Source organism: Corvus cornix, chromosome 5 (assembly GCF_000738735.6).
Source record: "Corvus cornix cornix isolate S_Up_H32 chromosome 5, ASM73873v5, whole genome shotgun sequence".
Classification (NCBI taxonomy): Eukaryota; Metazoa; Chordata; class Aves; order Passeriformes; family Corvidae; genus Corvus; species Corvus cornix.
Window position 1 is genome coordinate 45629430 of NC_046335.1, and position 21375 is coordinate 45650804.

Below are 21375 nucleotides of genomic sequence, written 5' to 3' on the forward strand. Positions count from 1 at the left end.
TCTGAGTGGCTCAATACAGTCAGCAGCAAGGCTGCACAATCCCCAGCCTGGCTGTGGGAGGAAGCAAACCACCCAAAGGAGCTGGCTGCCAGAATCCCTCTTTGGCACAGCAGAGCACCTCCCACTTTAGCAAGAGCCCTGGAGCATCCCTGGAGTACGTATCTTCTGGCTTTCATCCAAGGCAACTGCTTTGATACCCAGTTCAAAAGATCAGGAAGATTTGGCCTACATATTCATCTTGGACCATTATCCCAGCCAACTAAAGTCAGCCTTGACTTGACTGAACTCCATGGAGCTATGCCAGTATGACCCAGGGAAGGATTTATGCACATGGGTGTATTTTAGAGATCTCAACCAGGTACATCAAAAACATCTAGAACAAGGGCTTTCAGCTTTTGGTTTGCACGTCCTGGGAACTAGGAAGAGTCCAAGAAAAAAGTAGCTTAAGATAAGCCAATCTTTTGACAGGAGGTTTTAAAGTTGCTATACAGGGTTCAAACTGCCTTTGCAAAACCTCAGCAGTCTGCACAGAAAAGGAGTTTGAAAACTGTTCATCTATAGACAACAAAGGGGTTTAAATATCTAAGGCAGCACCACTGGCCTTATCCTCAGTGGTTTCAAAACTGGCATATTTCAACTAACTTCAAAAGCTGCAACACCAGCAAAGATCTGGTCCTACAAATGCAGAAACCATCTTTTATCACAGCAAGAGAGTGTTAAATATAACATATACACAATAGCCACAAATCCTACACTGGCAGAAATCAGTTGTTCCACATTTTTTAACTGACATACTATTAATTTGTGACAAATCAAAAATGTCAAAAGGGAAGAGGAGGAGATTCATGCTTGATTTAAATTAGAGTTTCAAACTAGAGCTGAAAAATAAAGTCAAAAAGCAGGAACTAGAGGTTTATGTAAGGCTTTTTGGGAGCAATGAGTTCAAAGCTAGGATCTCTGACAGCACTGGTATATTGACGCCACATGGGAGCAGTGTAGGATTTTTTCAAGTTTCTGAAAAATCTTGGCCATGTGGGAATTTACTGTGCTTGGGCAGGGACCAAAACCAGCCATTCTGGAATCAGGATGACAACATTTCCAGACAGGAAATCTCTGACCTGAGGAAACATCCATAAAAACCCATCCATTTCTATTTCCTACCCAAGAAGCTACTGTCCCCAGCTTGGACATCACCTTCCTCACTCATAAAACAACCTCTGCCTCTGTCAGCCCAAGAGGTTGTAAAAAGCTCCCCAGGAGTTTCAAAGCAGACAGAGTCAGTTCCTTTCAAACAGTTTAAATAGTGGGTCTTTGATATGGATTAGAAGACCAACACACAGGAGTTGTCTTTCAAAGGAAGGGCACCCTGTCTGCCACAGGCACAGGGGGATGTGCACACAAACTGCCAGTCAGTCCCTTTAACCCAACCCCTGATTTTCCAAGGGGGAATAACAAGCTACTGCAACTGCACTTCAGAAAAGCTGGAGCTATGATGCTGGAAATGTAAAAGCAATAAAGTTCCCACTACAAGCTCCCTCTCACTTCTAGTGCCAGCTCAAAAATGCCTCAGACAAGCAAAATAAAGTACTGATGTGGAACAGACACACCTCAAAGTAGCACTGCCTGATGTTGATCTGATGCCAAATGTTGATCTGGAAGTCATTATTCCAGGTATGTGCAGGAGCTCTGTATTGCATGTTTGGACTAATTCAACAGGAGGCTGACTCTGTACCTGCATCAGGTTTGCCCTGGCAGGAGATCCCCAGTGTTTTGTTCCAATATGAATATTTGTGGAAGTGAACAATGGACAGGGCAACACGACTGAGCATGTTGAACACACACACAACCCACATTTTGTCCCAAGTCAGGTGCCTGGAATGGTGACATGGACAATGCTCCTCCCATGAGTGCATTCTGTGATTAAACAGCCTGTCTCTATCTCCCTCCAAATTAACAGTTGAAAGTGCATTTACTTTTTGGCTGACCTTTGATGTCAACACTTCAACCCACTGCAGTTGTCTGTGCCTCTGTGAGCTAAATAAAAGAGCCCTCCCCAAACAGCTGTCCCTGAATCGGCACAGTGAGATTATCAGCCCCTGTCTCCTTCTCAAGGGGAAGGGAGAGATTCCCCCACCTCCAAGTGAAAGAAGTATCTGAGTATCCAGTGGATAACTGCAGGAGAGGCTGCCTGGGCACAAAAGTGCCAAAGAAAGACCAAGCACAGGATGTGCAGGGTAATACAGCAGCTCAGCACCAGGACTAGCAGCAGCATCCCTTCTTCCTAAATGGAGAGCCTTGCTTTACAGCTTGACTAAGAGCGTTCTGCAGCTCAAGGATCAACCAGGCTGTGCAATGGATACTTAAACTCATGCCACAAAAAAGATGGTCCAAATATTTTAGGAGAGCCTGAATGAGGAGTAGATGAAGGAAACAGCCCTGGGGAGATGTATCAGCTGGAAAGGCAATGGAGAAAAAGCCCCAGTCTCCACATCTGTGTAAGACTGAAGGAAAAGTACCTTGCTTGTCCCAGGATTTTCTGTTCCCTGAGCAAAGATACAAGGCAGGAGGAAGCAAAATGGAAGAAAATTTGCTGGCATCAGCAAAGGCGGAATTAAGTCAGTCATGCTGGTCTTCCTAGGGATCCGAGCTGCTAAGACAGCAGATTGCTAGCCTTTGCTTCAGAGCAGCAAACAAAATAAAGGTCAGGATTAAAGAGGACAGGATAAGTAAGGGAATAACACCTTGGAGAAGAGCAGCAGGAAACTCATCCAGGGACACTGGTAAGTTTTTATGAGCAACAAATTGCTTGTGTAAGAAGGCATGAGACACTTTTTACTGCAGCCAAGGCAGAATATTTAACCAATATTTAACCAACCTGAAAAATGAGCAACACCCAGCAAACACATGCCAAACAAATCAGCTATCTGGCACTCCACGCTTTGGAGATAAACACGGAACTTTGTAGGACACTTTAAAGGGACTGGTTTTATTAAGTGTTTAACACCCAGATTCAAAGAGGATATAAAAGGCAGGCAATACTTAAATCCATCAAAGAGGCTTCACACACTGAGCATCCAATAATCAATGATGTACTTTAAATGCTGGTGTACTACCAATCTAAATTGCCTTCTCAGCTTCATTCCCAAGTGCTTCATACTCAAGTGCTTCACTTAGCCCTGGTGACTCCTCTTCTCACATCCTGTGTTCTGGACAATGAAGCCACTACTATTTTAACAGCAGCCATGAGACTACATCTCTCAACACACGCAGCTTCAAAAAGCCAGAGTTAAAAAAAATCCCATCTGTTTCCAGCAGCCTGAAGACTGGAAGTTTCCCCTCTCTCCACATTCTGCCTTCCTCAGCCTAGTGGAAACTCTTCCCCACAGAATGACACAGAAACAAGGACCTGCCTGAAGACTCTCCTATGGGTCACTTTTTTCTCCTGGAAACTGCTGAGGCTCTTAGGTCAAAATCATCACAGGAAATCACCTGACCCTTATTGCCTTTTTCAGTCATGGTCATGGGGTCCCCTTCAGGTTTTTCAGTATCTTGAGCTCCCTCCTTTCCACCATGGCATAGTAAGCATGTTTTCAGCACTCACACAACTCACTCAGGCCTCCCTCCTTCCTAAATGACCAGGACAGCTTGGGAGGACCAACTCAGTTTTGTTTCCTCAGGAAACAAGAAGCTGTAGCTCTAGGCTGTCATAATGGCCTTAACATCAATACAGAAACTGGCAAAGAAGTAGAAACTGGCAAAGAAGCAGAAATTATGTCCCCCAGCCTGTAAGCACACATGCTCCCTGCAGCAAAAGGAGGGAAAAAGCATGGTACAGGCAGGAGCACCTCCCTGAGTTAGTCCCAGGGTGGAGAGAGCCGCAGGAACAGACACCTGCACGCTCAGGGAGAGGGGTGCACCAACAAGGGCATGAGGTCCCATGCGAGGACCTGCTGCCCCAATGCTCTATCTCCAGCAGTATCCAAGAGCAGAGCCAGGGAAAAGGGAGTCTAGCACGAACCTGTAGTGATAACATCCCTAAAATACTCTTCCAGCAACTTGCAGTCAGGAGCTTTCTACACCACAGGTGCTGTTTTCAGTCTGGCCTTTCAAAAATAGGCTTTATGCCACTTTTTTATCCTAGCAGTTTAAAAGCAATTTCAACACTAAGTTTTTCATGGGATAAAAATAAATACATTCATGTACACTGAAAGCTGTTGTTTAACTTGAGGCCACTTTGAGTCATGGTGGATTTGCCACACTCTCTCTGGTCCACACATGCTTCTTCCTCTGGCACATGGAGGTCTATTTTAATACCACATATTTTAATCAGCAAATGCTGGTAGAACATGCACATTTTATCAGAAAAGGATTACCAACTCACGCAACATATTTCAAGCAAGACAAGTGCTAGATGCTTAGCACAAAGGAATTCAATGTAAACAGGTCTAGAAGACTTCTGCAGCTTTGAGTCAGAACATCCTTTGGGATACTGACCTGAGGGCACAGAATCTATGAATGTACACAGCAAACTGGCTTGTGCAAAAAGGACTTTGGTGGAGCTGAACCAAGATCTTGCTGACCCAGCCTTACACCGAGCCTAACCCCCTCAGCTGTGCTTTGCCCAATGTAACACCTTGACTGATGCAATTACACATCAAGAAATGAAACCACATTCACGTGCCAGGCAGCTCCAGGATTCACCTTTCTAACCCCAAGCTATTTCGTTGTTCATACCTAGGCTTTGGCTGGAGTTGTGAAATAGGTGGCCCAGCCTTGTGATGTGCTAGCAGGTATGCACCCTGCTTGGTCCTAAGTAGGAGAGGCCTTTAAATTCCAACACTGCTAATCCTGCCCCTTCTCAGTAAGGCAACTGGGGAGAACAGGACAGAAGCATCTCAAGGGAGAAAACTGCCAGATCTCACATTCATAGCCAATAGCAGCCACAGCCAACCTGCAAGGCATTTTCCTTCCCATCATATCTTGAGGTGACATTTCTAGGTAGAAACACCTTAAATCATCTACCACAGGAGTATCAAGGCTCTGCCCCTCTGTCCAGCTCATGCTGGCTACCCTTAAGAGCACAGCTGACCAGACTTCACTCATCCAAGCCCCCCACAGTGGTTAAATGAGTGACCCCAACTCCACATGCTGCCTAGCTCTTGTCACCTAACTGTGGCCCAACCTCTCTTTTCTCTAAAAGAACTAAAAATGCTCTGTGTTGAGACACAAAGACCTCCCACTACCTGAGTGGTATCATGCTCCTGGTCTAGGTCACTGTAGTGCCAGACCAATCAGCACATAAGATTGAGGGTGTCTTGCTCTTGGAAAAATTCTCTAGCTCCTTTATTCTGAATTAAGTGCAGCACATCACCCATGTTATGTGTGGACCAGCCAGTGACCCAAAAGACAAACTGGAAGAGGTCTGAGTGAAGACCTCAGCTGCTCATGGAAACAGCTGCATCCCACTTACCCAAAGACCTGTTCAAAGCTGGACTCAGCACTGAGGCAGACACACACACTTGCCATCTGAGGAAGCCTTTACCTCTCACAGGACAGGGCACTGACTGACAGGTACGTCCCATTTTAATGGCTGAAATATCACAGCAGTGACTGCTCTTCCAGAATGCCAAGTATGTTGCAGTGCTAGTCTGATTTCTTCCATGGAACCATTCCCTTAGTGGTAGTACAAGGTGTGGCAGCTTGGCACCCTGTTGGGCCTGTACAAGCTACTAAGGTAGGTAGGTGGTGACAAAGAGCTGTGCTGCTGTTTACTGCAGTACACCAAGGTGTGCCGGGCTGTCTGCTGCAGGGATGACACACACTGCTTGGTAGAGGACATCACTACCTCCCACTGTCTGAACAGAGCACAGAAGAGACACTATTTGAAGACTTGAGTCAGAAAATCACAAAGAGCTGTGAGCCGATGAGTCACGCAGACATATGTTAGCTGCTACTTTAAAGGACTCCAGAACAAAAGAAAAAAAAAAGAAAGGTACAGGCAAAAAATGGATTCTCAGTCTGTGTCAGTCCACAACCTCCACTGAAGTTGTTGAGCCACTGATCTGCAGCAGCCAAGACTGACATGATATGTTTTGGGAAGTTGTTAAGCCCAGTAATTGTGCTGGAGCTTTGCATTTTCACTGAGGCCCCACCCCATAACTGTTGATGGGAAGAGTTGGGATCATATGCCAAGCAGGCTGTCATTCTAGCTACTGTCACTGAGGAGTGGGGACAATGCCCTTGTCTGCCTCTGGGGAAAGGCTTCTGTCTGATGGGAGACACAACTATTTCCCATGCAATTTGGAAAACATCTTGGTGAAAGCAGCAATGAATATTCAGGATCCAGCTCATCTCAACTGCTCCAGTTTGTGACTTTTACTCACTTTTAATTCACATGAACCAAACTCCACTTGCAAGCTGAACAGGTAATTTTATTCCTTCAGCATTTCTTTGAAGGTCAGATGCTGCAAGTGCCCTTTGTCAATTCAGATTTACCACCTCTCTAAAACTATTTTCAAGGTACAAAAGGAGAAGAGAGGTGCTAAGTTTGGGGTCTACAGAACTTGACTTGACATCTTTTTGAGCGAGAAGGAGCGTAAGAGGATCCAATAGGATACTGAGGACAAGGTCCTCCCAGCAGCTGTTTGAGCAATGATAAGTGACACTGGGTTCCTCTCAAATACTTAGACTACACATTCTGGATCTGCTAACCTTGGCTTAAATCTGGGACTATTTTTAGAAGCTTGAATAAAGAGCAGTCATCCAGTGGAGTGCTTTACGCTTCCCATTTTAGACATTGCATCCTTAGCCTGAACGTAATCACCAGCTGAGCTGTTCAAGGTCAACTCAGATTTCAGTCATTGCACTACCCCATTCCACCTTTTCCTGATGTCTCACCAGTCTCCAAGAGTCACTGTCTATTATGTTGACTGCAAAATGTCAATTCCCCACTCACCCGTCTTTGGAGAGGTGATGCCGGAAGAAGTCATTGGCTGCCAGTTTGATAGCCTTTTCTGGTGTCACTAGAGTCAGGTTCACTGCAGCCCCTGGGCAAGGAAAAGAGAAAAAGGCCATTGGATAATGAGAATAAAGGAATTGTTAACTTTCAGGATCTTTCAGGAATGCCAAGAAGCAAGGCATGCTTTCTGCACAAAAATAAAGGACAGATGAAGGAGAGCTCCCAATGCACCAAAGGGATTTAGAAATACAAAACACCACTAAAAATTAACAGTATTTCTGTTTCCCAACACCTTGGGTTTGTGAAAACATCCCCAGATGTGTTTCTACTCCATTTGCCATATGTATTTTTCAATTTCTTCAGCTTCACTACTACCTCCCACCATGTATACACACATCCTCTTTCCTCATCCAAGGATGCATTCCTATGAATTCAGAAGGATGCAGATCAAACCTTCAGAAAAGGAGTACAAGATGGTTTAACAACCAGTCTCAACTCCTTTGCAAATATTTTGTGATACTGAGAAGCAAAAGCCCCCTGCCCTGCCTTCTCACTGGCATCCCTTCCCTGCTTCCTCCCCAACAAACACCAGAGCAGCTTGATTACCAGGCAGCCCAGAAAAGGCACAGCCTTTGAAAGACCTGGAGGCTGGCTGAAGTCACCTGGCTCATCTGCACAGAACCAGCTCCAGACCAGCCTTTCAACCGAAGTGGCTTCCCCTGTGTATCACCACTGGGTGTCACCCCCAGAACAGCCACCGCTGAAGTGGTTTTTTGCCCACTACAAGCTGCAGCACACAGAAACTCCCCTTTGAGCTCCATGGCAAGGCTTGCTGGGGGACCTGAGGTGTAAACAAGCCTTGGATCCCCGCATCCCCCACCCGCTGGAGTGCTCTTTTGTCAGGAGCAACAAACAGCAAATCCCTGTATTGTGCCTGTTACAATGAAAGGCCTGGCTGGCTGCTGTGGGCCGTGAACACCAGCATTAGTGCTGGGAGCAGCTTTCAAGCTGCCCTGGGGGAAATGGGGTGAGGGGAGGGCCGGTCTCTTCCCAGCAGAGTGGGGTTTGCACCATTAGATTAGCACTCCAGAACATTCTCCTCCATTTAAATTCTACAGCTCAAAAAGTCCTCCACTGGATAACCTCAGGCTCTCCCTGCCTGCACTGAAATGTACTGAGCTTCAAGCCCTCCAAAGCAGCTACACTTGGGACTTGTTAATGGCCTTTGTAAGAACAAACACGAATACAGGCATTTACACTTGTGTTTGAAATTAAAACAATTTGTCCCAAAGATTGATTTTCCAAAGAGAAGCAGCCAGAGAAGTCTGCACCCTCATCAGGTTCCAAAGACCTGGTGGGGTTCATTTTCAGGACCTTTGAACACAAGTTGACAGGCACTATAAAGGCTCAACACACCTACAGAAAGTGAGCTCAGTCCTCTATTCTTCAGGACAGACTCTACTCCCTTCAAAAATTGAAAGACATAGGTTTAGGGGGACTTTCCTCAGATTAGGAAGCAAAGTCACAATGAGACTTCTGGGACCACTACAATGGGGACCAGGCCCCAGGAATCCCTGGCTCCACATCCTCTGCTCAGAAGACACACCTCCACCATGAAGGAAATTGCAGCAAGAAAAGAGACAGCCTTTGCTGCACGAGGCTGGGCAGCCCAACACATCTTCCCCCCTTTCAAATCCCATGTTCAGATTTTGCAGAAAATACAGAGTAAGGCTGCCTCGCAGCAAGCCAAGCCAGAGCATTAATTCCACTGGCCATGACATCCAACAAATGCCATCACCTTTTACAGCAGACAAATTAACTAGGAGGCAGCAGGGCAGGCCTCTCACACTTCTGGTTCTTTGCAAACTTTTAAGTGTACCAGTGATTGTGCCGCTTCAGTTTGATATTCTTCCTACACATCATGTCCCCCTCCATGGCTCTTGCACATGGTGAGAAACTACACAGACATGACTCTCATGCTCTACATCCATCTTTTAATGCCAGTCATATCAGGATCTACAAAGCAAATCCACACAGCCTAATTTTTAAGTGGAAGTGGCTACCATGAAGTGTTTCCTCAAATGCCAAGTTGAAGACAACTTCAGTGACACTCCCAATGGCTATAAAGTACAACACCTGTACACTGATACGCAGCATGAATAACCCTTTCCTTGGAAAAACAAGAAGAGAAAGAAAAAAGCATAAACCTGCTACTCTTAACACCAGTGCAAAGGGTTCACTGAAAGAAAGCAAACAAACTCCAAGCTATCAAGCAAGAAAGGCGCACAAGAAGTACACTTCCACATGCTGACCTCCTTCAGGAACCAAGAGGCTTTCACAGATGTTTCCCCTCAACTGCAAATAAAGCACAGGGTAAATCATGCAATAGACAGAAAATAAAAGTTAATGAACCTGGGTTTTCTCCTACATCTTTGATATTTTCAGTAAAGCTGCTTAGCAGAGAATGGATAATCCCTGTCCTGAATAATCCATAACAGCTTCAGTTTACTGGAGGAGGAGAAATTAGATACTTCAGCTGCTGGCTGTATGCTTTCCACAGCATGTGGGAACCCAGAGTGCGGAGAGTGTTTCTCTGCCTGTTTTGAAGGGTTTTTACCTCCCTGAACAACACTGTTTTGACCTCCAACCATGGAAAAAATTGCCAACTATCAGACAAGAACTAGAAAATATAATGGTGTGAATTAGGTGATAGACTATTCTGTAACATTGTCACAGGGTGAAAAATTTAGAGGTTTTGGGCTTCTCTTTGTAGTAAATAGATAAGAGCAAAAAACATCAACATGGAGGATTGTTGTTGTTCTCCAAACTTTCTTCTTCTACTACTATTCCATATTCTGCAGTAAAAGTAATTTGGGATGATTGGACAAAAAAATTCTGCAGTTCCTGGCTGTGTTACTGAATAATTGGTAGGAAAGTGAAAATAATGTACGTTTTTAGTAACCATTGGTTAAATTATCTTTAAAAGGCTGTGTAAATCTTGATAATTGGGCTTTCTCCTGCATTCTCTGCTCTGTGCTGTGTCTGGGTCATGCTAGTGATTCTGTTCCTCTGATAAGACTTAATAAACAACTATCTAGCAAGAGTAGTGAAGGCTGAAAGTCTCCGTTTGTCTCGAACTAACTCCTGGCAAGGACTTTAAAAACTCTCTCCCATCAGGAGAGATTTGATTTACAGCATGGATCTGTGTCAACAGCATTTTCTTCTTTTTCTAAAATCTCTTCAATTTTGCCCATGCCAGTGAGTACTTCCCTAATTAAAGCCAGCCTTGGCTATAGGCAATGCTACATGTACCACAAGCAAAGGCAGACAAACAGAATGGAAAAATAAATAGCAATCATTAAAAAAACAAAGTGTTTTGAAAAGAAGTGAGGAAGCACTACGAAGAACAAAATCAACCAGGGGCAAAACCAGCTGTTTGCCAACTGAACTTGTAGGCACCCTCTTCTCACCAAGCCTTGGCTTTTTATTAAAACACATTTCTCACAGAAGCCCTTATACACCACCAGCAACCTACATAACAGGGAGATTGAATCATCCGCAGCATGGCACTGGGAAATATTATTAGCAGAGGCCAGGGAAGGCTGCCTGCCACACCACTGCAGCTGAAGAGCAGCCACTCTCCAAACATCACCAACAGCAAAGGGCACTTCCTCAGCCTGATCTGGGCCTTTGGCTTCTGGCAGCTGGGCTAAAAACTTGGTCTGCAAACAGCACTGGGATTGTTCAGAACATGTGCTGGGATCTTTAGGTGGCTTCTGGCTGGACTGCAGTAGGAAGCTAAGAGAGCATCTCTCCAAGGTCCCCTACCACTGATGCCCATGGGGACCAAGAGCCCACTGGCACTATGGATTCATTCACTTGGCATCATGTTTGTAGGCTGCACACCATCAATTCCTTGAGCACAGACAGGGCTAGACAGCACCATCCAGCTTTGAGGCACTGCTGCTACACAGATGTTATGGGAAAAAGCATGAAGGAACTCCTTTCTGCCCCAAGCAAATCCAAGAATCCCTTGGATTTTTGGGGAAGAACTTGAGAGAAATGTTGGAATTGCCTTATACATCACACAGTTCACTATGGGCTACTCATACAAAGCAAAGACTGTTTGCCCACACAAACACCTTAAGAGGTGATTTGCAGAAAAGCATCCTACAAGAACATGCTGCTCTCCTGTCTGCACTGATGAGATTTGATTCATATGTGAAGGAGCCCTGAAGTCACACAGTGGGAATGGCTGTGCCCAACCAGACCCTTTCTGTCCTCCAACAGAGGCCAAAGGATCTGCAAGGGCAACTGACGTGCTTGTGACTCCTCCATGGGGAGCAGCAGCTGCTACTTTAGCACGTTAACATATAATCCTCCCAATTTCAGCTTAAAGGCTGCAAATAAGAGCCTGTGAGTCATTCAGCAAATTCTGCTGGGGAACTAGGACAGCTGGAGGGAGCAGGAACCAATCCCACTGCCTGATTTCTTTCTCTGTCTGCAAGGCTTAGACATCTCTTTGCCTTCTTTCCAGAAAAGTACTCACACAGTCTTCATGGACCTTGAACGTACTTCACCTGCTAACCCTCTCCCTGAGAGGGAGGGAAGGGCTGCTCATGTCAGCTCACAGAACTGAGGCAGAGACACCAGGATTGCTGCTCTTGGAGCACTCACTTTTGCACCCTGGCCATGCTGAAGTATCTATAATTTTCTGGAAGGAGCTGGAGCTATTCAAAAAAGGCCTCTCCAGCCCAGCTCCCTACATAACAGTCAAATGTGACAAGTGAAATCCAAGCAACTGTCAGCACTCTGAACAGAGTTAGGAGCAGGCAGGGACATGGACCAAGCTGACCAGACTTGGGAAAGGTTGGGAAAAGAAAGAGGTATGCAAAACCCTCTGCACCCTTCTGCTTGGGAGTGACAAGTGGCCTGGAGATCCACATCCTCTCCACTACCCTATGCCTTAAAGGACTAAGCTTTCTCTCCAAAAGGCCCTGATTCTCCCAAAAACTCTTGGTCCTACAGTCTCCCCTATAAGTTTCCCCGAACAGCTTCTTTCTTCTGTCTCCCACCAAGAAGCCTGCCATTGCCCACTTACAGCCAAAGCTAACACAAGCTCAAATTCCTGGCTAGGAACACAGAAGCAGCCAGCTTCCGGAAAAAATCAAAGGGGAACACGTCACTGCTAGCATCAAAGATGGAGCTTGCCAGGGTTCCTCAAGGTTATTTGTCTCGTTGCCTGCTCCCAGCAAAGCTGATGCAAAGCAGCCAATCCATCCCTGTCATCCACCACACTCCCCTCAAACGCCCACCAGGAGGTTGGGCAAGAGACACTGCCTGAACATCCAGTGCCTGCTCCCAGGCTGGCCAGCCACAGTGCCTGTGTTTCCTTAGGAGTAGAGAAGAGGCAGCAAGAGACACTACACATGCCAAGAGCAAGGCGCCAGCATCTCTGGACTTCCGCTTGAAAAAACAAAGAGCAAGGACTCAACTCAATCATAGCAGCACTTTAATCAGGCTTTATCAGTGACTGAGTGCCGGCAAGAATGCTATCTGAGAACCCCAGATAAAAACTGCATATGCAGGCAAGTGACTATCAGGACATAAAATGAACCAGAGCTCAGAGTCAACCAAGCCAACTGGACTGTGCTGGAAGCCAAGGAGGTATTCCTCGTTTTCCTCTGCTACAAGTGAAGTCAGGATTTGGCCTGCTGGTCTTCTCTCCTCAAAATCTTTAAAAACTTTCAGGGATTTTGTGTTTAAACTAGAAAAGGTATAATGTCAGCTGAGGAGCTCACTGCTATAACAGACAGTCTGAGCCAAGGAGCCAAGAGATTTCTTTCCAGCAAGTTAGCACACAACAGCCAAACAGCTGAAGCTCCACCCTGAGCCAACCTCTGATTTTCTTACCATCCCAATGGAGTTTTTTCTGGGGGCGGATTATTTTTAAATTTTTTTTTTTTAACTGCAGCTTGTCTTAATGCTTGAACAAGACACTTGGGCACGCTTGAGACAGCAGGCCTGACCATGCTGGTGGAGAGCTTTGACATAAATTCAATCATTAACCACAGAACTTCAAGAGTTGGTTTGCTACTGCCCCTCTGTCAAAAGTTACCATGCCCAAGCTGGGAAACATAACAGTCCTGAAACAAAGTCCAGCAGCTTCACCTAGTAAAGAAGAACTAGTGAAGAAGAACTTAAGTAAGTGATAAGGTTACCAAAACAGTCATGAGGAGGACTCAAGCCCTCAGTGGTAGGTATCTGAATAGACACCTGCATGGAGGAGTTTATTTTCAGAAACAGCTGCACTGTTCAACCTCTTAGGATATTGCCAGGTTATTGCTTTATATGCCACAGAATAGAGCTTTTCCTCCTACTTATGCACCAGTGCTTCCAACGCAAAAGCTGTGCTGCGCCTGAGTCAGCTGTACTTACCTCTGTACATGCCAAAGTAGCCTTCTGACCGAATTGTTTTAATGAGGCAGTCAGACCTGCAAACAAAACAGAGGGAGATGAACCACAGGACCTCAAAGGTGGGTGAGTGCAGAGAAAAACAAAGCAAATTTCTTGAAGTGGTTTCAATTTACATTCTGTCAGCAAAACCCTCAGCTGAGATGGGAACTGCATCAGGCTCTGAATGTGCCATTGTTGAGGCCTGAGTTGAATTTCAACCCCTAATTCACAGGGGCTTTGACACCCCCGGCTCACCCTGCACACGCTGTCTGCTTTCTAGAAACACAAAAGGGAAAAGTGTCACTGCAAGGGCTGTTTATCCAGGGTCCCTTGTGGCAAATGCGCATGAGATGCTCTAACAAGCAGATCCCCATGTACGCATTTTTAAATCCAGCTCTGGAAGGGAAATAAGGGGGGCCAAACCCCCCATGCTGACTTGTTTGACTTACTCAGTGAAATTTGACACGAGGCACACAAACACGAGATGACCTGAACACTCAGTCATCTGTGGCCTCCCACGCAGATTAAAGCACTTACTTTTAACACATCAAGTCCCACAGCAGGCAGCGAGCACTCTGGCTCTTGCCCTGGGGAGAGCACAGCAGGGTACCATGCTCCAAGGAGAAAACTGTGCTCCAAGGGGAAAACTGTCACCTTCCTCATTGCAAATACATTTACTACAAATAGGAAAACCATGCAGAGCAGTGGAATGGCTCAAAGCCTTTTGAAGGCACAAACACACACACCTAGCAAATCCAAAGGCCCAGTTCAGGAAGGCTGTACAGATTCCCTGGCAGAGTTTCCTTCTCTGGACCACAGCTGCATAAAGCCTGGGTGCTGGCTGAAGGTGGCTCTAGGGTCTTTGGGAAGGGACAGGTAGCAAGGGAAGGGAGAGGTGCACATGCACGTATGTGTACATAATTTAAGGAACAAAAGGCTCTTTTAAGCAGGAATAAGAGAAGTGTGGCTGATGAAAACATGAATACATTTTTAAGAGATCTGGCAACACAAGGAGTAAACTTCTCAGCTCTGCAGTAGTGCTGAGGTGGAAAAGAAGGAAATAGAGAGCTCCCTCGAGGGCTTTATGGCCATACCTGGATCAACACTGTTCTAGCATTATTTGGTGAATAGCCCATCCTGCATTGCTGCCAGTCATGCCAATGAGTTTCCCCTCTCTGCTGGGACTCCCTGAATCCTTTGGCATCTCATCTTTCACACACTCCACCCCAGCTCCAACAACTTGCACATACTCATCTCCTTCTTTGGAGCAGCCCCTCCAACACATCTGCAAGCCCCAGAAATCTCAGTGCACCTTTCTCCTATCCCTCCCATCAAGTTCTTCCACTGCAATGCTGGAGGAAACACATTTTCCCTCAGCCAGTGATGCTGCTTTGAACAAGCTGCAGCAGGGAGAGGATGGAGAAGAGCTGCTCTCCACCATGTTCATACAGCCCTGCCGCATCATCATAGAGCTTGCATGTCACTTAAAGCCCCTCAAGCTGCAGCAGAACAAGACGTAGCCAAAGCCACATCCGTCTTTCTTCTCTTCCTGGAAAAAGGGAGCCAACAGCCAACTAAAATGATACATAACATACCTGGGGCAGCACAGCCCAAAAGCCAAGCTCTCTCCAGCCCTTAGAACTCCTCCAGTGTCTTTGTCTTTTTCAAGTGAAAGGTTCCCCTGGTGCCAAAGATCTCTTGAGCCAAGAAGCAAGGCATGCTATCTTAGAGAGCCAACATTTTAAATGAACTTGCTGCCTTCCTGGGTGTTCAGCAGATACCAGGTAACTGGTATAATCAGGAAACCTAGTATTGATGGGCATACAGTATTTCCAGAAAAATAAGCCCCTGTAACTGGGGAGACTTTCTTAGGAAAGCTCAGCCTTTCCCTTTCTTAGAAGCAGCCAGCTCAAATATACAGGGTAAATCTTATGTATTCCTTAACAGCCTCTCATCTCACAGCAATTCCTGGCTATGGAGCTAACTTGCACTTGACTGCTGGAGGTTAAAAGCTTCTCTCCTACCGAGCTCCCTTCCAGGCATGAGACATCCTGGCATGCAGTCCCAAGGGATGCCTACAAGTTCTCCATCCTGCCCAAACTCTTGCTTCTGTCACACATCAGGTCAGGAGGATAAGTGATCCTCAGGGAGGAGAAGCAATCTACAGCAGGAGCAGGACACAACAAATGGGGAGGCAAAGCAAGATGGGCAGCCACATTCTGCCAGCAAGCCAGGGCACACCGACAGTGCAGTGAGCAGACAGCATGGGAATTGTCAAGGGAAGCACCAGAGCCTACAGTCTAAGCTATGTCATCAGCTAGAGCAAGGAGGCACAGAGACTAAAGCCATCAACATACAGAGCATTTCCTTCCTATTCCCCCTTCGCCTCAAATTCTCCTGGGCAGGAAAGAGATAAAGATGGTGTGGAGCAGGGAGCAGGTAACACTAGTTCTAAACAAAGCGATAAGAGGACAGGATATACCTCACCAGTCCCAGTCCCTTCTTCCCCTCAATACCACCAATTCTTTTAGAAAACTAAGGCCTGTCTCTGGTTCCTGGGATAAAGCATCTTGTGCTGAGTGTGGTACACATTCCCACAGCAGATACGCAGCCCTAAGCATCCGACACAAACGCCAGGTGAATTTGGTGGGCTGGATACACTCATGCCTTCTTTTCCTACAGCACCTGGGTTTTTTTTGGACACAGGACTGCTGATGTAACTATAGCATGTGGCAACCTGTGATCCTGCAAAAGGTCCACGCGCAATGCTCTAGACTGGGAATGAGTGACTGCTTTTTCTTTTTAAAACTGACACAGCAAACGAAGGATCTCCAATATTAGAGCAATGGAAACAGAACAGAGGCAGAAATTCCCTCAGGCACCTGACTTCGGCTCAGCAGACTCCTTGTGTTCAGGATCAGGTGATCAGGACTCCTTGTGTTTTGGTTCTGAGCCCTGGCAGCAGTGAACACGCTGCTCCCAAGCAAGGGATGCAAACAGATGTGCCCTCTGCAGAGGATTCCTCTGCTCAGCTCAGCAGCCTCAAGAGCTGCTCTATTTGCTTTATCTGGTCTAGCATAGCTTGGCTCCAGACTGTCCCCTGGCTTTCCTGGGGACAGCCCAGTTCCTGGAGATGCTGAGCTCACCTGAAAGAGGTAACAAAGTGGAAGGACTCCCTGCGGACAGCCGCGAGGGATAGAGCCCGTGCGGGCGGTACTCACAGGCTGGTGTACATCCGCTGCCCATTCTGCTGGTTCTGCAGGCGAGTTTTTGCCAGGTCAATGGGAAATACACAGGTGACTCCGATCAGCCCAGCTATCCCTCCATTGATCAGCTTGGCAGGTAAACTGTAAGGGGATGAGACAAACAGATGTCTTAGCACTGGGTAACATCAGGGAAGGGTAAGAGAAAAGAGCTGAGCTCTTTTGCATGACCAGAGTTAATGCATCACTGTGAGACAAGTTTGTCACCCCCCAGCACAAAGAAAGCTCTTCCACAGAGCAAAGCTTGGTTCCTGCTGGGTATATGGGGAGGCAGAGAAAGCAGCACATACCATCAGGACAAACCAATGATGAGTGGAGTGGAGCCAAACACCTAACCCACACATTGCTAAGAGCAGGAAAAAATCCTGTTGCCCAGGACCCGGGGATTTCTGCTGTCCTAGAGGAGAAAAGACTGCATACGCTGGACCATCTACCATGCGGACAGCCTTTAGTTAGGGCCCGATGGCATCCGAGCCAGCAGTTACTGACAAATGCTTTCCTGCACCACAATCAGATCTGCAGCTAAAGAGAGGTTCATGACACATCAGCTGCTACCATCGTGTGGGAACGGGCCCAGCAGAGCGCCCAGCTGGCAGCCACGGAGCAGACGGCTGCAGCCATGGGAAACTGCTTCCAGACCCACCACCCAGGGCCAGGGGAACTCACACAGAGCAGCAGCCTGACAAAACCACTGGGCTGGCAGCCTGCACGGCTTCAGATGCGGAGACGTGAGCTCATACCTCTGGGGGAAATCAAAACCTGTCTCGCTGCACGTGCTTCCGAAACAGGGCTTTTTCCACTCCCCTTTGTGTTCCCACAGAGAATTCTTGCAAGTGGCACTGAGTGAAAGCCACATCAGCTAAACACGAGTTCCCAGCAAATTCAATTAAGAAAAACGTCCTGCACTTACATGCTCAATAAACCACTGCACACAGAGACAAAGAAAGCATGTTTGAGTCAGCTCCCTCCAATAAAGCACGGGATATGGCTCCCTGAACACAGGATGTGTCGGATATTAAACTGGTGGCTGACAGCAGTCCTAGATTGCAGCTGGGTGAGCCTGCAAGGGCTATCCTCCCACCGGGGGAACCGACACGCTGCCTTTCATGACAGTGACTTGCTGCTCTGGATGGGGGAACAGACTGCATTACCCTTTGGAAGCAGCAGTGCTGAGGCTGGCCGAGGCACGGTGGGGTGAAGCCCTGCAAACATCTTCCCCCCAACAGCACTCCAGAGCACTCTGCATCAAGGGGCAGTTGCAGAGAGGATCAATAAGCAGCCATACTTGAGGGAAAGGCAGGATATGGAGACTCAAAGTTTCAACTTGAAGGGTCCCTGAGGGAAGCAGACAAATGAGGGATGGAAAAAAATATAAAAGACTTTGTCCACTAAGCATGATCTTGACACCTCAGGACTGACATACTGACACACCCTGACACAATCCTTTCAGCCTCTGCTGTCCTGCAGCCAAAGCTCCTTCCCCCTCAACACATGCACGATACAATACACATGCAGCCCCACGGCTGGCACAGCTGGAAGAAGAGGTGCCAAGGACAGGCAGACAGATCTGAGCTCAGCCTACAACTCCAAACTAGACTGTGCTCACTGAGATTAAATCAGCACAGTACTTTAGGAAGGCAGGCCCAAATCAGTGCACAAGCTCAGTGCAGAGCCAGGCTTCCAGACCTGACCAGCTCCAGACTGCTGCCTCAGGGATCTTTGTGCCACAGACTGAGAACAGAATAGATTTGCCTGCAAACTCCCTACACTCAACTTGTTCTCAGGACATGGGAAAATTTCAAACAGTAAGCTTCACATCATGGTGCTCTCCTTATTTAACCCACAGTCACACTGAAGGAGGAGGTTAGAGACCAGATAAAAGCATGCCAAGATGGAGACACCGTTGGGAAGGAAGGTGTTTGAATACAGGAGATCACCTCAGTCTCCCCAAATTCAGCTCTGAAGTCACTGTTGGCAGGTCACAGACTGTGAGGCACAACCAGTGCCCCCTTCCAGCCTCAGCATTGCCATCACTTCTCTTAAGTGTCCCTGAAACACCTAGGACAGGCAAAGACTTGCCTTTCTCAATCTGTTCCAACAGTGAAACCATCACAGGGTTTATATCAGGTGGGACTGAGACACAAAGATCCTTCCTAATACCACTGTAAGTGCAAGAGATTCCCCAATTTCAGCACAGACCCCAGCAGTAAAGGGGAAGGGTCTGACATGCCTGGGCAAGCCAAAAATTCGAGGCTGCAGAGAGCCTCTCCCTCTGCCTGTGGGGGAGAAACCCCTGCTCAATACCCCCATCACACCTGAATCTAACCATCCATATTTCCCCATGCATACTGCAGGGGGAAAATAGTATGGGGCAGTATCCAGCAAGACACCAAGATTAAGTTCTACATGCACTGCTGCAGAAATGCAGTGCCCTTGATCTCACCTTGCAGCAAACCACTGCTGTTGATTTTAGTCTTTTGCTATCAATCTTGTTCTACTAAGGGGTGACAGAAACAAATCTCCTTGGCTTGGCTGCCTGTGACCACTGCAGACACGTGGTGCCATCGACTGGAGAGATGACCAAAGTGGGAGAGGTGAGGGATTTGAGGCACAGAAAAGAACATGAGACAAAGGCTGTTGCACCTGAATCAAAAGCTTTTTCCCCCTGTGACTGTGTCATCCCACTTCCCACGTCAGTGCTCTCTGCTCTCTCAAGGGGTAAGAATCCACTGTGCCTGGTCTCTCTGTCCTATTTAGCTTCTGCACAGCTACTGCCTCTCACTACCTACGTGTGCAGGGCTTAGTGAAACGGGGACAACACAGGCTAGCATGCAAATAAAGCCATTTGCTCAGTTTAGTACAAGAAGGGACACAAAGGCATCCCAGTTCTCCTCTTCTAGTGCTCCTCCTCAGCCCTTTTAACTAGTCCCTGTAGCTAGCAAGCTCCTGCTCACACCACCGAGAGCCCCCTGGAGGGGCCAGGGCACATCTTGTAGGACACGTCTCCTCTTGTAGGACATATCTCCTCTTCCTTCAAAATACCAAGGCTGAAACAGTCACAGATGCTGGCCATTTTGCTTTGCTGAGGTTATCAGAAACACAGACCTGCCAGGCTCCATGGAGGTGAATCTCAGCATGCCCTTCATGGGTGCATTGGAAGAGTTCCAAGTGCTCTCCAAATTGGGTACTGAATGATGGGCAAATCTAGGCACACAAACGCTCCACAAGGCTGTCTTTTTATCAGCACAGCTCAGGACTGTTTACAATTGCAGAAGACAGGCATACAGGAAGATATCCTAATCATGGCAAATGCTAAGAAGGGGAAGCCCTCTTGCCTGCAGCATTCAGGCACTGCCAAGTCCCGTCCCTCTGTAATCACATTTTATTCACTCACTCACCCCACCTGTCCTGAGATGGTAACCTGGAAAAGTAGATGTTAGAAAAGCATCAAGAAAAACCCCACAGGAATCCCACAGCATGTAGGAGTCACTTAGCTGGGGCAAGTTCACAAGCAGCAAAAAGAGAAACCCATGTGGAGGACTGTGCAGATCCACCTGACACAGCTCTCAGGAAGCAAAGGGTAGAACTGTGTCTTTCCAGGAAATGCATCCAAGTTCATTTCCAGGGAACACTCAAATCCATCCTTTACCAGAACCAATGCTCTTAAGTTCCCACTGTGCACATGAGTGTCACTAATCATTGTTGGTACTTCATGTTCCTGCTATCACTCAAGCCTTCACTGTCTTTAGAGTAAGGGCACAAGGCTGCACAAGGCTACGTGGACTTTGTCACTACAAGTGCTGCATCCTTGGCTGGTCAAGGACCTGGCTTTGCTCCCTTGATGCCAGCAGCTGAAGTCAGCAGGTCAGGGTGACCTTTGAAAGAAGAAACAAAAAGGAACAGACTCATGCAGGGTGGAAAACAGAGGGTAGAAAGAAAAAGGTGATGAGAAAAAAGAACTGAAGAAAGCAGAAATGTGACAACATGGCAGAGACAGAAAATAAGAGAAGGTTCAAAAATGCAGCTAAGAAAGGAGAAGAGAAAGAACCAGAATTGTTTAAGGCCGGAAGAGATGATCAGGTGATTTCCTCCAACCTCCTGGATCACAAACGGAAATAAGTTTGAAAGACTTCAAAAGAAAAACCTAAAGCACAATTTAAAAAAAGTTTAAAAGTTACCTGATCTGTTTATCAGCCATTTAATTCAAACTTGATCTTGTTAAGAAATGAATCTGTTCCTTCAAATCGTTCTTTTTCAGTCACTTCTTTTCCACTTCAGTTTCTTCCTGGGAAGGGATGGAAAGACACCAAGAACACAAAGTTGAGATACTTACACTCTTCTTAAAGCTCAAGTGCTACTTGGCAGGCAGGCTGTAGGGTTAGGACAGCTGAGGCACAAGTGACTTAAGGGAGCACCTGATCTCCTCAAAGAGGACACTGAGCTCCAGAGGGAACCTTATAAATGTATGGGTGTATATATAAATATACAAGGACATACAGAGGGAAGAGTTGCCAGGGTCATCAGGTTCTAGCAGCATGTGAGGAAGGGCAGCAGCCAAGCAGGGCGCAAGCTCTGCCGGCATCCAGGACAGCAGTGTCTGTCACTTCCCTCAGACTTCAGAGAGCATTTCACACCATACCATGCAGATCCCCAACCCTCCGCAGGTTCACCCAGCCACCCCAAGACAGCCACATGTCA

At 46.9% G+C, this 21375-nt stretch overlaps 1 protein-coding gene across 6 annotated transcripts in view; it reads right to left on the reverse strand.

The window, feature by feature from the left end:
- SLC25A22 (solute carrier family 25 member 22) overlaps window positions 1–21375 on the reverse strand; it is a 51552-nt gene that overhangs the window by 7458 nt on the left and 22719 nt on the right. For all 6 annotated transcript variants that reach the window (XM_039552563.1, XM_010401816.4, XM_010401643.3 and 3 more), the window contains exons 2-5: window positions 20856–20962; window positions 16636–16761; window positions 13397–13452; window positions 6956–7046 (exon numbers count right to left, since the gene is read on the reverse strand). In XM_039552563.1, coding sequence (XP_039408497.1) covers window positions 6956–7046; window positions 13397–13452; window positions 16636–16761; window positions 20856–20875 — 293 coding nt within the window. In that variant the 5' untranslated portion in view covers window positions 20876–20962. The remainder of the gene's footprint in view (window positions 1–6955; window positions 7047–13396; window positions 13453–16635; window positions 16762–20855; window positions 20963–21375) is intronic.